Consider the following 12026-nt stretch of genomic DNA (forward strand, 5'->3'; position numbering starts at 1 on the left):
TTGGAAAGCCAATGACATTCAAGAAAGCTAAGATCTTCCTCAAGGATAGACTCATTCCTGTTGTCTCAAATTATAGTATGCAACATTCCAAAACTGGCTACCTTGGAACCTATCTATTATACCTTTTTCTTTTGTTGGTGACCTTTTAAAAGGCTTAAACCGGTTAACCAGCAATATATTAATGGGTTTTGCTCTTAATAAAATTTGAGCAGGGATAAAAGCAAAATGATGTAGTTGCGCATATCCATTCATTATTCATATCTCAAGACTCTTTGGTGCAAGTGGCCGTAGAGTGATATTGCATTGAGATTGTCAATAAGTTATTAACAACCAAAATTCAAATGGATTGGTCGGATCGGGTCGGGTTTGAATTCAGTAAACTCAAATCTGATTTGAAAAATGGAATTGGTCCAATTTTAGAACCCAATCTAACCTCGTGGGTCCTCCAAAATAGATCGAGTTGGGTCTAACCAGGTCGGGTCTGGGTCTGGGTCCTCTAAAATAGGCCGGAAACCTTGACCTATTTGTAGCCTTAGGGGTGGGCGATACATAGCCCCAGTCCACCAGCGCCGATTAGCATCCTTGACCCGCTTACGCTGGTTTTCCAACCGATTCCCAAGCCGACTTGGCACTGGTGGATCGGATAGGATACCAGTTTCGTCTTCACCTGATCGCTCTCTTCTCGTCAAGCGATGACGAAAGCCTCCTGTTGTTTTGGTAAAGCTGAAGCCTTCCTTTTGAAGATGCCAGGAGAGGAGACGGTGGTCCTCAATCCTGATGCCAGGTGTCTCACGCTTTGGTCCTCGAGAGATGGAGATAGGCGAGCCAAGCGAGTCGGCCAGCATCTCTTTCCGAGAAGGAGGGAGTGGGTTGTTCAGGTCTCCCACTACCCACTAAGGAAGTAGCCGAGAGAATCCTACAGAAATGAATTTCCAAGCGAAGTTGGGGACCTTCCTCGACCTCTTGTGGAACCTGATAGGTGTTAAACCCAAAAATAATTCATTTGCGATGGAAAAGGCTCTAGGCAGAGGAACCCCAAAGAGGTAAGAGTTCTCTCTTGAATGATCCTTGAACCCAGTCTTCAAAATCTTTGATTCCCAACTTCTATACATTGTAGGATTGCAGTAGTGACAGGGGCCAACAAAGGAATTGGACTGGAGATATGCAGGCAGCTATCATCCAACGGAGTCCAGGTGCTGTTGACGGCACGAGATGAAGAGCGGGGGACTGCAGCTGTTGAGAAGCTTCGGGCTTCCGGAGCATCTGATGTGGTGTTCCATCAGCTGGATGTTACTGACTCAGTTAATGCTTCTTCCTTGGCGGATTTTGTCAGGAATCAGTTTGGCAGGCTTGATATATTGGTAAGATTGGAGATTATATCTCATGATCCGGGCCTTAAGCTATTGAATTTATTTGCTTATTGCTTGTCCATGCCGCCCTCCCTTTTTTCCCCTTTTTTTGGTACATGTCCATGGCCCTTTTAGTACATATTAGAAGGGCACAAAAACTTCCAAGTTTCAATTGCCTATACGAATCATATATTCTCTTATTTTTGCATGAGAACTAATTCTCTTCCTGCATATGTTTGTATTTTGTTAGTTCTAATGATGAATGTTCCTCAACTAGGGGCTATTCTTCTTGTCCCTCTACTGTGATACCTTCTTACAGGTTGAATGGAATTACCTTACATTTTTCCGTCAAAGAAAAGAAGAAGAGAAAGGAACAATATCTTCTGATCATGCTATAGCTAATCAAGCTTGTCTATCCATCACCAGAGCGTTTTATTCCACAATATCAACAGACAGTTGTATTAGACTTGGCTAAAAGCCATTAAGAAGACAACTAAGATGTAAAGGTACTTGGACAAATATCTATTTTGTTGAGCACTATTTTATAAAAGAAACTGTGTGTATGTGGTTAGATGAAGTCAAATAGACATTTATAATGCTTTGGTAGGAATATGTGACATATCAATTCTGTGTTACTATTAGTTTGCCTCTCAACCTTCTTTTCTATCTCCATTTTGCTGAGATGATCAAGATATTACAAGTAACTCATATCTGTCTTTCATGCTTGGTTCTTGTTATGCTGATGAATGAAGGGATCGGTAATCATAAAATAAAAGAAAATCATACATGTAAAAAAAGGAAATCTAGGCTTCCTTGTTTTCCCAAGTAGCATTGCCTCACCTCTTGCTTATTCTGCCACCCAAAACATGAAATATGCTGCTCCATTTCTTTTGCTATCTGCTAGTTAATTTTGTGAGGCCCACATAGTATCATCGGTACTAGAAGATCATTTGGCATGGCAACAAGGCATGGATATTGATGCGGGATTTGCACCCCGTCACCAGCAGAGCCCACACACCAGCCGAGCAGGGGAAGAGAGAGTGTCCCTCAGAAGGTATTGTCCGCTTTGGGTCCGATTTGGGGGTCGAGCGTACCCGGAGCCCTCCTCACGGCGCCTCACGGTTTTGCCCCACAAAAGGCGCCTCCTAAGGGAAGGGTGATTGAGCCCCCCATTATATGGCACAGACCTTCCCGCTGATTAGCCGATGTGGGACTAAATTCGGGGAACCCCCCGTAACACAGCCCCCCCAGCGGGGAGGTCCTGTGCCCGGGTCGGCTCCTTGCTGGATAGGCGGAGGGCCGAGGCCCTCCTTCTAGCGCCATCTGATGCGGGATTTGCACCCCGTCACCAGCAGAGCCCACACACCAGCCGAGCAGGGGAAGAGAGAGTGTCCCTCAGAAGGTATTGTCCGCTTTGGGTCCGATTTGGGGGTCGAGCGTACTCGGAGCCCTCCTCACGGCGCCTCACGGTTTTGCCCCACAAAAGGCGCCTCCTAAGGGAAGGGTGATTGAGCCCCCCATTATATGGCACAGACCTTCCCGCTGATTAGCCGATGTGGGACTAAATTCGGGGAACCCCCCGTAACAGATATATATAAGGATGGCAGGACATGGTAGGACAGAATTTATAAACAATGTATTAAATAGTTCAAATGATTGAGTTTCTTCTTGATCTCCTTTACCAAAGTTTTGTGCCTAAACAATGTATTTTTTGCTCTACTCCCTCAGGTAAACAATGCAGGGATTCTTGGAACAGAATCAGACTCTCAAAGAGTAAGTGCAGTCAATTTCTTTGGCATCACTTTTAAAACTCCTTAAAACTATGATTTGGCTAGTATAATAATAATACCTACTCTAGTATATTATGGTGTTTCCTGTATAAAATTGATGCCACGAGGTGTTGAACTTAGCTTGAAAATAAATGAAACGAAGAGGATGTTGACAGAGCCAATTGTAGCGAGGTAGAAACTCCATTACGGCGATGTCAAAGCCTAAATGGCAGGAGTGGTGAATCCACGCACCTATTAGCTTCCGATGACAATGGGTGACTGTTGAGGAGGCACAGTGGTCTCTCTCTTCTGAGGCCAAATCACCACCTAAGACGGCCACACCAAGGATAAAAATCTCACGAACAATCACTTACAAATCCTAGGAATCTACCAAAAGGAAGGAGAGAGAGAGAGAGAGAGTAGAGAGAAGAGGTGGCAATAATTCACCAATTCAATAACTCAATTACTCCAGAATGGGGGTATTTTTAATACAATAGAACCTTAGGAATCCTTTCCAAGTTGGGCTTTCTCCAAGTTTAGTATAACTTTAACTATTAAAATTTTATAATTATATCAAAAGTTCTCTAAAGAAAAGTTTACTAATATCAAAACTTCCTAAATTTTACTAACATAAAATTTTCCAAATAGATAATTGGCGCCCAATGTGGGGTAGCGCCTAATGTGGAACTAAAACCCGTGCAACCCCAGGTTAACCTTAGATGCTCCGGCGGCAATAATGGTTGTGGTTTTGATTCAATAATGTAAATATTGTCTTAATGATCTAATGGAGCAGCTTATATTATGTTTGTCACTGATAAATATTTCTTTTTATTTTTATTTGTTTTTGTCGGTGTTCATATCTGCATGTATTAATTGCGAATAAAGTATTAATTGCTTTGTTTTCACATAGAGCAGCGTGGTGGAGGTTCAAGCTTCTTTATGTCTCGAGAGACTTATAAGAAGGCAGAAGAATGTCTAAACACAAACTATTATGGAGCCAAGAAAGTCACAGAGGCTCTGCTACCTCTTCTTCAGTTATCACAATCTCCACGGATAGTGAATGTTTCTTCAGTTTATGGGAAGCTACAGGTATGAATACAACATGAGATTCTTTTCAAATAGCCATGATAAATGCATGTATAATGAAATATTCACCATTATAGTCTATAGCCTACTCTACCTTGATGGAAGGAATGAAACCAGAGTTCTAATCATATGATATGACATGGCATGGAACTGGATAAGTTTTTTGTTAGAGTTTCCTAATCAGAATTCTATCTATATCTATGAACTTCATAGCTTCATGGGATTTGAGGGTTTCTAAAGCACTTCTATTTGTCATATGGTATAGCCATTCATAGGAGAGAATGGAGGATTCGTGAGGCCAAGACATAATATATGGGATAACTGTTAAACTACTTTAAGCTTAGGATAATTGATGTAAGCTAGGCCTGAGAAATCAATTTGGATCCACTTGCACATGAACGTTATGCCATAAAGTAGCTGCAACTATTTTTTGTCAAGGTATCATCACCTATATGACGTTAAACTAATTATTTTCTAATAATCTAGGTTTAAGGAAAGACCAAACTAAGATATGAAAGAGATAATTTTTTAATTTTCTTGCAATTTTTGCAGTCATAAATATCTGGTACAAGGTTGACTGAACTGGTACTGGTGCCGATACCGGTCAACCACTGGTTCAGTATGGTATTGCTTTGGTATCGTACCGACACACGGTACGCTGTGGACCAGCACTCTTTTTTTTATTCTTTATTTTTTTTATTTTTTTAAATTTAATGAAGTGTAATCATTTTTTTTGGTTTTTTGAATAATTTTAACTCTAATTTGATATTTCTTGATGCCGTTTGATGTTTTTGTTAGGGTCAACATCCTAATTTAATGATTTACGATTTGGTATATCTTAAATGATGCTTTTGATCCTAAATAGACTATAATTATATCATGAAATTCAATTAAAGTAGATCAAGCAGTATATTTGTAAAAAAAATTAATGAAATACAAAATATACAATGATACAATGAATTAGATGTATTTAAGTGTAGCATACATACCCGTATCTAAAATTTGATGGAGTGTCGATGTCTCATAAATGTCAGGATCATTAACGTAATCAAAAGGTACATCAGTTCATCCCTCTATCTACATGGCATTGTAGTCCTATACGCCCAACCCCATAAGGTACGTGCCCTAGGTTATAATTGGTGTAGAATTTCTCACTAAAGCTTTGGCTCTGTGAAATATCATCTATCTAATAATACGACCGTGGAGAGACCATTGAAAGACACTAGTAGTAAATGCGACTCGTAAGATACTCTGGCAGTAAAATTGAGCAAACTCAAGCAGATATCAATTTGTTAATTATTTAAAAATAGTAAAATTTTGCTATGATGAAAAAATATATTATTTACTTCAGAAAAGACTTTTGAATTATCCATGTATAGTACTATTTTTTATATTTTTATTAATTATATATTTTTAATAACTTTTAAATTTAAAAATAATTTTATATATCAGAAATTTAAAAAATATTTTCCACTTCAGAAAATACTTTTGAATTATCTAATATGTAGTACTAATTTTTCATACTTTTTATTGATTATATATCTTTAATAATTTTTTAAATTAAAAAAATATTTTTGATTATAAAAATTTTAGAGAATTAATTTGAGCTCAGATTCATGTAGCATCCTATCATGGGTGCTACGTATATTTTTCTCATCCTTTGGGATATGCATCAAAGGCCTTCTCAATTTTATTCAAACTCGGGCTTAGGCCACCATGCACATAATCGTGCCCAACTTTGAATAAATGGATACTAAATTTAGGTTGACCGTAGCTTGCATATCTCTAAACTAGCTTCTAATTTTACAATTATATTTTTCATTTTATTTTATTTTTTAAATTTTAATTTAATATTTTAATATAAAAATTATAGATTTAACAAAAATTAAGATTTTAGTGTCATTATGTAGATCATTTATAGATTTACAGCATGAAATTTTACTAAAATTAAAAACTTGAGCATGACCTCTATTCTTTTCATTTTTCTTGCCGATTTTTGGCCTAAAAATGGAAAAAAAGGAAGAAATAGAGAGGGGGAGAATGATTCACCTTGAAAGAGGCTTGGATCTTGCATTTTATTATTGAAATCGGGGTTTATTTTTGAATTTTGTGGAAAATTTGCGAGAAATTTGAAGTGAGGAGCCGTGAGATGCAACGGAAGCTTCTCATGGCCTCTCTCTTCAATTATAAGAGGGGAGGGGGGGGGGGGGGACAACACCAAATCGGTGCAAACCGGACGGTTTGCTCCGGTTCTCCTCCGAATTATGGTTCGGAGCGGTTTGCATTGCTTCGATGCTTTTTTCACTTTGTGGGAGGGAACCATGCTGGTTCCCTCCTGGTTCGGTTTGGTATGCCTTGAACCAGGCGGTTCGGGGCGGTATGGCATACCAAGTTTTGATACATGAGTAGGCAAACACATTATTTCGAATAAGTGTTGGTTACAAGTGAGAGCTTCAGTTGTTTCTTGACAAATTAGTCAGTGATGTAGGAATCGATTGGGACTCTAGTTTATTGCCCTTTCTTTTAATTCAATGGACTTTGTAAATGTCAGAAGACTTAGGCTAAACAAAAATCGCCATCCTAATGGTGATAATATATTATTTCATAATTACTTCCAATTCCTTATAACCAAGGATTGCTGTGCCAAAATTTGGACCCAGACCGGTTTGCCTAGTGGCACAGGTCGGTACGCCCCCGTGCTGTTCCGTGCCAAGCTCATACTGACAAAATAGAGGACGTGTGAAAGAGAGAGAACCGGAGAGAGGATAAGAGAGAGAGAGAAGGGGGAGAGGGAGAGAGAGAAGGAGGGTGGCAGAGGGCTAGGGAGCCGCGCAGAGGGGCATAGGAGGGGTTCCGCCTCCGGTTATTTTCGAACCATTTATTTTCGAACGAAATAGAAAAACTGGAGGCGGAACCCCTCGTCTGCTCCTCCGCACTGCTCTCCAGCCCTCTGCCGGCCGACCGCCACCCTCCCTCTCCCTCTCCCTCCCTCGCCTGCTCTCTCTCTTGTTTTCCCTTTTTCCTTCTCCTTCTCCCCGTCCATCCTAGTTTCTCATTTTAGTTGCCAGAACTGTCCCGGTCCGCCACTGGTACTGCTCGGTATGCCTCGAACCAGGCGGTTCGGGACGGTTCCACCGACTATGCTTATAGCTATCACTTGGATGAGTGATCACTGGTAACATGCTTTTATTTTATGGCTCTATTTATTTTTCTTTAGAAAGTTTTCCTTCATCCCCTAAATCACTTGGGTCTTTGTGGTTTTTGACCTCAGTGATATAAATCAATGACTTAAGCGCTTAATTTGCTAAAAGATTGCACCTTAGCTTGACAGAAAATTAATTGGATATCGAAATGTGAATAAAAATTGTCAATTGTAATTTTTTAGTGCCTTCTGATATTTAGAATCATGCAGAAAAGAGATACCAATTGAATCTATTTCAGTTTTAGCAGTTTCAGAATTGCTGGTAACCTTGATCAGATGCTAATATTTAAAAATATTTAAAAAGTGGGAAGCTTTCAAGTACCTAGTGTATTCAAATATTTTCTTCATAACTTCTTTTTCATATATTTAAGGTTAAATAACTATTTAAGTGAATGCATGTCGTTGTACATTGTTATATTTATTTGCATATTAAAAATATCATTATGGCGAATAATGGTTTCTTTTATTCGATTTTTTTTCATTAGTTATTATGATAACAACCTTTTCTTTGAGGCCTTGGTCATCAAGTCATGGGTTATGTTTATCAACCCATCCCCTCTTTAATTCTAGAACTAAAAGGACAAATCTACAAAAAGTTGTCATGACCTATGTAATTAAGAAACTCCAATATGATAGTAATAAGTAAATAAAAATTTGAAAGGGGATCTGTAGCTGGTTCCAGTTTGTTTCTTCTCAAACTGGTCGAGACCACTGAAATGGTTAGTTTGGTCTAAAATCAACTGTAGCTGATCAACACCCAAAATGGGGGATCAGTTTCAAATCAGTGTCAGTCAAAACTGATCTATTTTGGCTGAAATAGATTGGTTTTGTCAAAGCTTAGAACCTTGAAATAGATTGGTTCTGTCTTTCTCTAGAATTCTTACTTTGCACAATATAAACTAGTGGATTTGTTTTCCAACATATAGAATACACTCTATGTAGGAAAAGAATTCGAACTAGATAACTTCAAAGGTTACATGATTGCTTCAAAAGTAAAACAATGACCATGTAAGCTTGAGCCAAGATAAGTTCAGCACGTCAGTAAAATGAAAAATATGAAGAAATCCAAAGTTCTTGACTTATCAACCTTTAATAAGTGAGTTTTAAAGAAGTGAGAAAAAAGACACATCAACCTCTTTGACTTAGTAGTCCGAAAATCTATGAACTACTTAAGTTGAATTTAGAATATGTATGTCTCGTGTATCACTTCTCTGGGATCCAAAGTTTTGCTGATAGTATAGCATATCTGTCAATAGCTCACTTTAACACTCAAGCATTACTTTTAGAGTGATGCTGTTATAATTTCTATCTAGATAAATCGTGTCTTTGTTCATGATCATTGAATATTTTAATGCAATACAACATATATCAAATAAAATCTGATGACTTGATATTTTGATGTCAAGCTTCTTATTTATTCAACTCCTGATCATATCCGATCTTCTGTTACTAATAGTAATTATTCTAAAAGAATTTGACTTTGTTTTTTTTTCTTTAATATTCATTTCAGGGTATTCCCAATAGAAGCATCCAAAGAGAAATAGGTGATGTAAATAGGCTCAGCGAAAAGAAATTAGATGAACTGGTCCATTCCTTTCTAAATGATTTCAAGGAAGGAAAGTTGAGCAAAAATGGCTGGCCAACTAGCTTTGCTGCATACACAGTCTCTAAAGTAGCTTTGAATGCTTATACAAGAATTCTTGCAAGGAGGTACCACACAATCTGTGTCAACTGTGTGAATCCTGGTTATGTCAAAACTGACATAAATGGAAATTCTGGGATCTTAACCGTTGAACAAGGTGCTAAAGGCCCCGTGATGTTGGCTTTGCTTCCTGATGGCAGCCCTTCTGGCCTTTTTTATGATCAAACTAGAGAGACATCCTTTTAGTTATGTAATTATCTTTATAGACTTGGATTGAGCTTTGGCCCAATTCTGTACCTCAAAAAACGGAATAATTATCTCCATGAGAGGACAGAAAACTGTGTAGTAAGAGTAGCATATATTTTGCTCCATCTATTTTTCCTTGTGTATGGTGTTGCCATTGTTATTTATGTGATTAGTTGAATTGAATTACAATCAAGTCTTTAACATTTTAGCATACTATTATGTTATTTCTGTACATAATATATATGATGCTTCATAAAATTTTTTTAGGGTAAATAAGGGCAATTTCTTTAGCCTCTATTTTGTATATATAACTCTATATTTTCATTACATGGAACATCATATATTTATCATTCAGAGCTTTATGCAAATGGATGCGAGAGGCCAACATACACACTATTTGAATATGTGAAGTGATTGGAGGTCAAGATGACACTTTGATTTGAAACAATATGGCATGAGGGACTAGAAAAGAATAACAACTTTCACAATTTAATGATATGAATAATGGTGTTTAAAGCTATTTGAGAGAGAGCGCCGAAGGTCAGAGCTTGATGGTAGTCAAGCTTGACATGGAGAGAGCCTATGATAGGATGAGGTGGGAGTTTGTGATTCATTCTCTTGTGAGCTTTGGATTTCACCCTCTTTGGGTTAGGTGGATTCAGCAGTGCATCCAGCCTCCATCCTTTGCCATTTTAGTGAATGGTTCTCCTTCGCAGTTCTTTGAGTCTTCAGTCGGGCTAAGGCAGGGTTGCCCCTATCGCCGCTATTGTTTATCATTTGTGCCGATTTTTTGTCCAGAGCACTCTGCGGGGCGCAGCGCTGCAGGAGGTAGAGGCATATAGACCAGTGCCGGAGTCGCCTCAGATTTCGCACCTGCTTTTTACTAATGACTGCTTACTGCTGGCACGGGCGTCCAGATGGTCGGCTCAGGGTATTGGAGGATTTTGAAGGAGTATTGTGCGGCCTCTGGTCAGTAGGTTAATCTGTCAAAGTCAACTATCTGCTTCAGCCCGAAAGCTCACCTAGGGGTGAAGATGGCGATCACGGGCATCCTAGGATTGGGGAGCAGGAGGATACTCTGAGCTACTTAGGGGTCCCGGTCATTGGTAGACGTCTGTGTAGGGCGGAGTGCCCTCAGATGGAGCAGAGCATTAGGTGCAGACTGGAGGGATGGAGGCCGACGCTCTTTCCATGCTGGGGAGAGTTATCCTAGTACGTTCAGTTCTAAGCTCGATCCCTGTTTACTTGTTATCCTATACCATGATGCCGATGGTAGGGCTGCGGTGTATGGAGAGAGTTCAGGAGTTTCTTGTTGGGGCGACAGGGGGCAGGAGTGGTGTTGATCTACTAGCTTGGGAGACGATCTGTCGGCCGACTAGGAGTGGAGGTCTGGGGATCCACTCCCTAATTGAGCGACGGGAGGTTCTCGTGACTAGAGTAGCAGCCATATTTCTCTTGGAGCCGAGTAGCTTCTAGGGTGTCCTAATGCAGGGTAAGTATGGGGATCTAGTTGACACGACTGTCTTCTATAGTAGTCGCCGCAGCTCCTTTGTTTAGAGGGAAATTTGCACCCATGCCCTCCGGTAGTCTTACTGGAGATCAGATGGGAGATTGGGGATGGCCGGGGTATTGATGTCTTGGAGGACAACTGGTTCTCTAAGGTTTCCCTCCACGACTGACCTATCCTGATTGATGTTGGTTGTTTGGAGGGGCGCAGAGTTCATGATTTGTTCACCCCGAGGGGGCAGGCATGGAACGAGGATCTTGTTCGATAGACCTTCGGGGAGCACCTAGCCGAGCATATCCTATCTATACCGATTCCTGCTATGGGGGCGGCAGATAGGAGGGTGTGGAGCATGACCGGGAGGCCAGAGGTGAAGGCCCGGGTGTTTGGGAGGTTCCCGACCCGATAGATTGAGGGGTGCTAGATCTGGAGGCTTCACATCCACCCACGAGTTGCCATGTTTGTCTGGAAGGTGGCTTGGGGGTACTTACCTACAAGAGGCATGCTGGCTCAACAAGGGATGCATGTCTCTCCCGAGTGCCTGGTGTGCCCGAAGGTGGAGTCCATTTTCCATGCTATCTTCGGATGCCCGAGGGCAGCCCAGATCTAGAGGTGTGCTTGGGGCCCCCACGATCCACGCTGGGGTGGTCGTCGACTGAGGACTTCCTGCTTTTCCTGGAGACTTCAATGCAGAGGCCAAGCCTGGAGGGACCGGTGATCAGGACTGCCTACCTAGCCTATCATTATTGGCTAGATAAGAATGCCCGGATCTTCGAGGACAGCAGAGCACATCCAAAATCGGTTGCGGACAGGGCCCTTCTTCATGCAGAGGAGATCTCTTGCGCTGCCACGCCGTTGCTCGTTGGGACGGTCGGAGAAATCTGGGGCTCTTCTTTCCCTCCTATAGCGTGTAGGACCATACAGAACTCCTGGGAGCCCCCATCCACTGGCTTTCTCAAAGTGAACTTCGACGTCAGTGTCGGTGAGGAAGGGTGTACTGGAGGCGTTGGCTTCATCATCAGGGACCACGAGGCTAGACTGGTTGCGGCGGAGGGCCGACGGATCTTCGACAGATGCTATGCTGAGCTTAAGGCGGCATGGGAGGGAGTTCCTATGCGAGGCGGGTGTTGGGTGCGGACCGTATTCTGTTTAAGGGTGACTCGACCATGGTGATAGAGTCGATACGGGGCCGGGGTCTCGGCACGAGTTCGAGCCTACTGCTACGCGA

The 12026-nt window shown here is 41.0% G+C and overlaps 1 protein-coding gene across 2 annotated transcripts; it reads left to right on the forward strand.

Moving 5' to 3' along the window:
• Positions 1-603: 603 nt before the first annotated feature.
• Positions 604-9483, forward strand: LOC120108631 (short-chain dehydrogenase/reductase 1-like). Of its 2 annotated transcripts, XM_089923888.1 has the most exons (5): positions 610-1043; positions 1118-1361; positions 3078-3122; positions 4034-4207; positions 8917-9483. In XM_089923888.1, exons 1-5 carry the CDS (start codon positions 925-927, stop codon positions 9292-9294), a joined length of 960 nt encoding a protein of 319 aa, XP_089780014.1. In that variant the 5' UTR covers positions 610-924; the 3' UTR covers positions 9295-9483. The 2 variants fall into 2 exon arrangements, with proteins under 2 accessions (XP_089780015.1, XP_089780014.1); XM_089923889.1 differs by lacking the exon at positions 3078-3122 and having other exon boundaries at positions 604-1043.
• Positions 9484-12026: the final 2543 nt, after the last annotated feature.

Source organism: Phoenix dactylifera, chromosome 6 (genome assembly GCF_051530095.1).
Source record: "Phoenix dactylifera cultivar Ajwa chromosome 6, Ajwa_hap1_PhDact_Kaust_v1.1, whole genome shotgun sequence".
Lineage (NCBI taxonomy): Eukaryota > Viridiplantae > Streptophyta > Magnoliopsida > Arecales > Arecaceae > Phoenix > Phoenix dactylifera.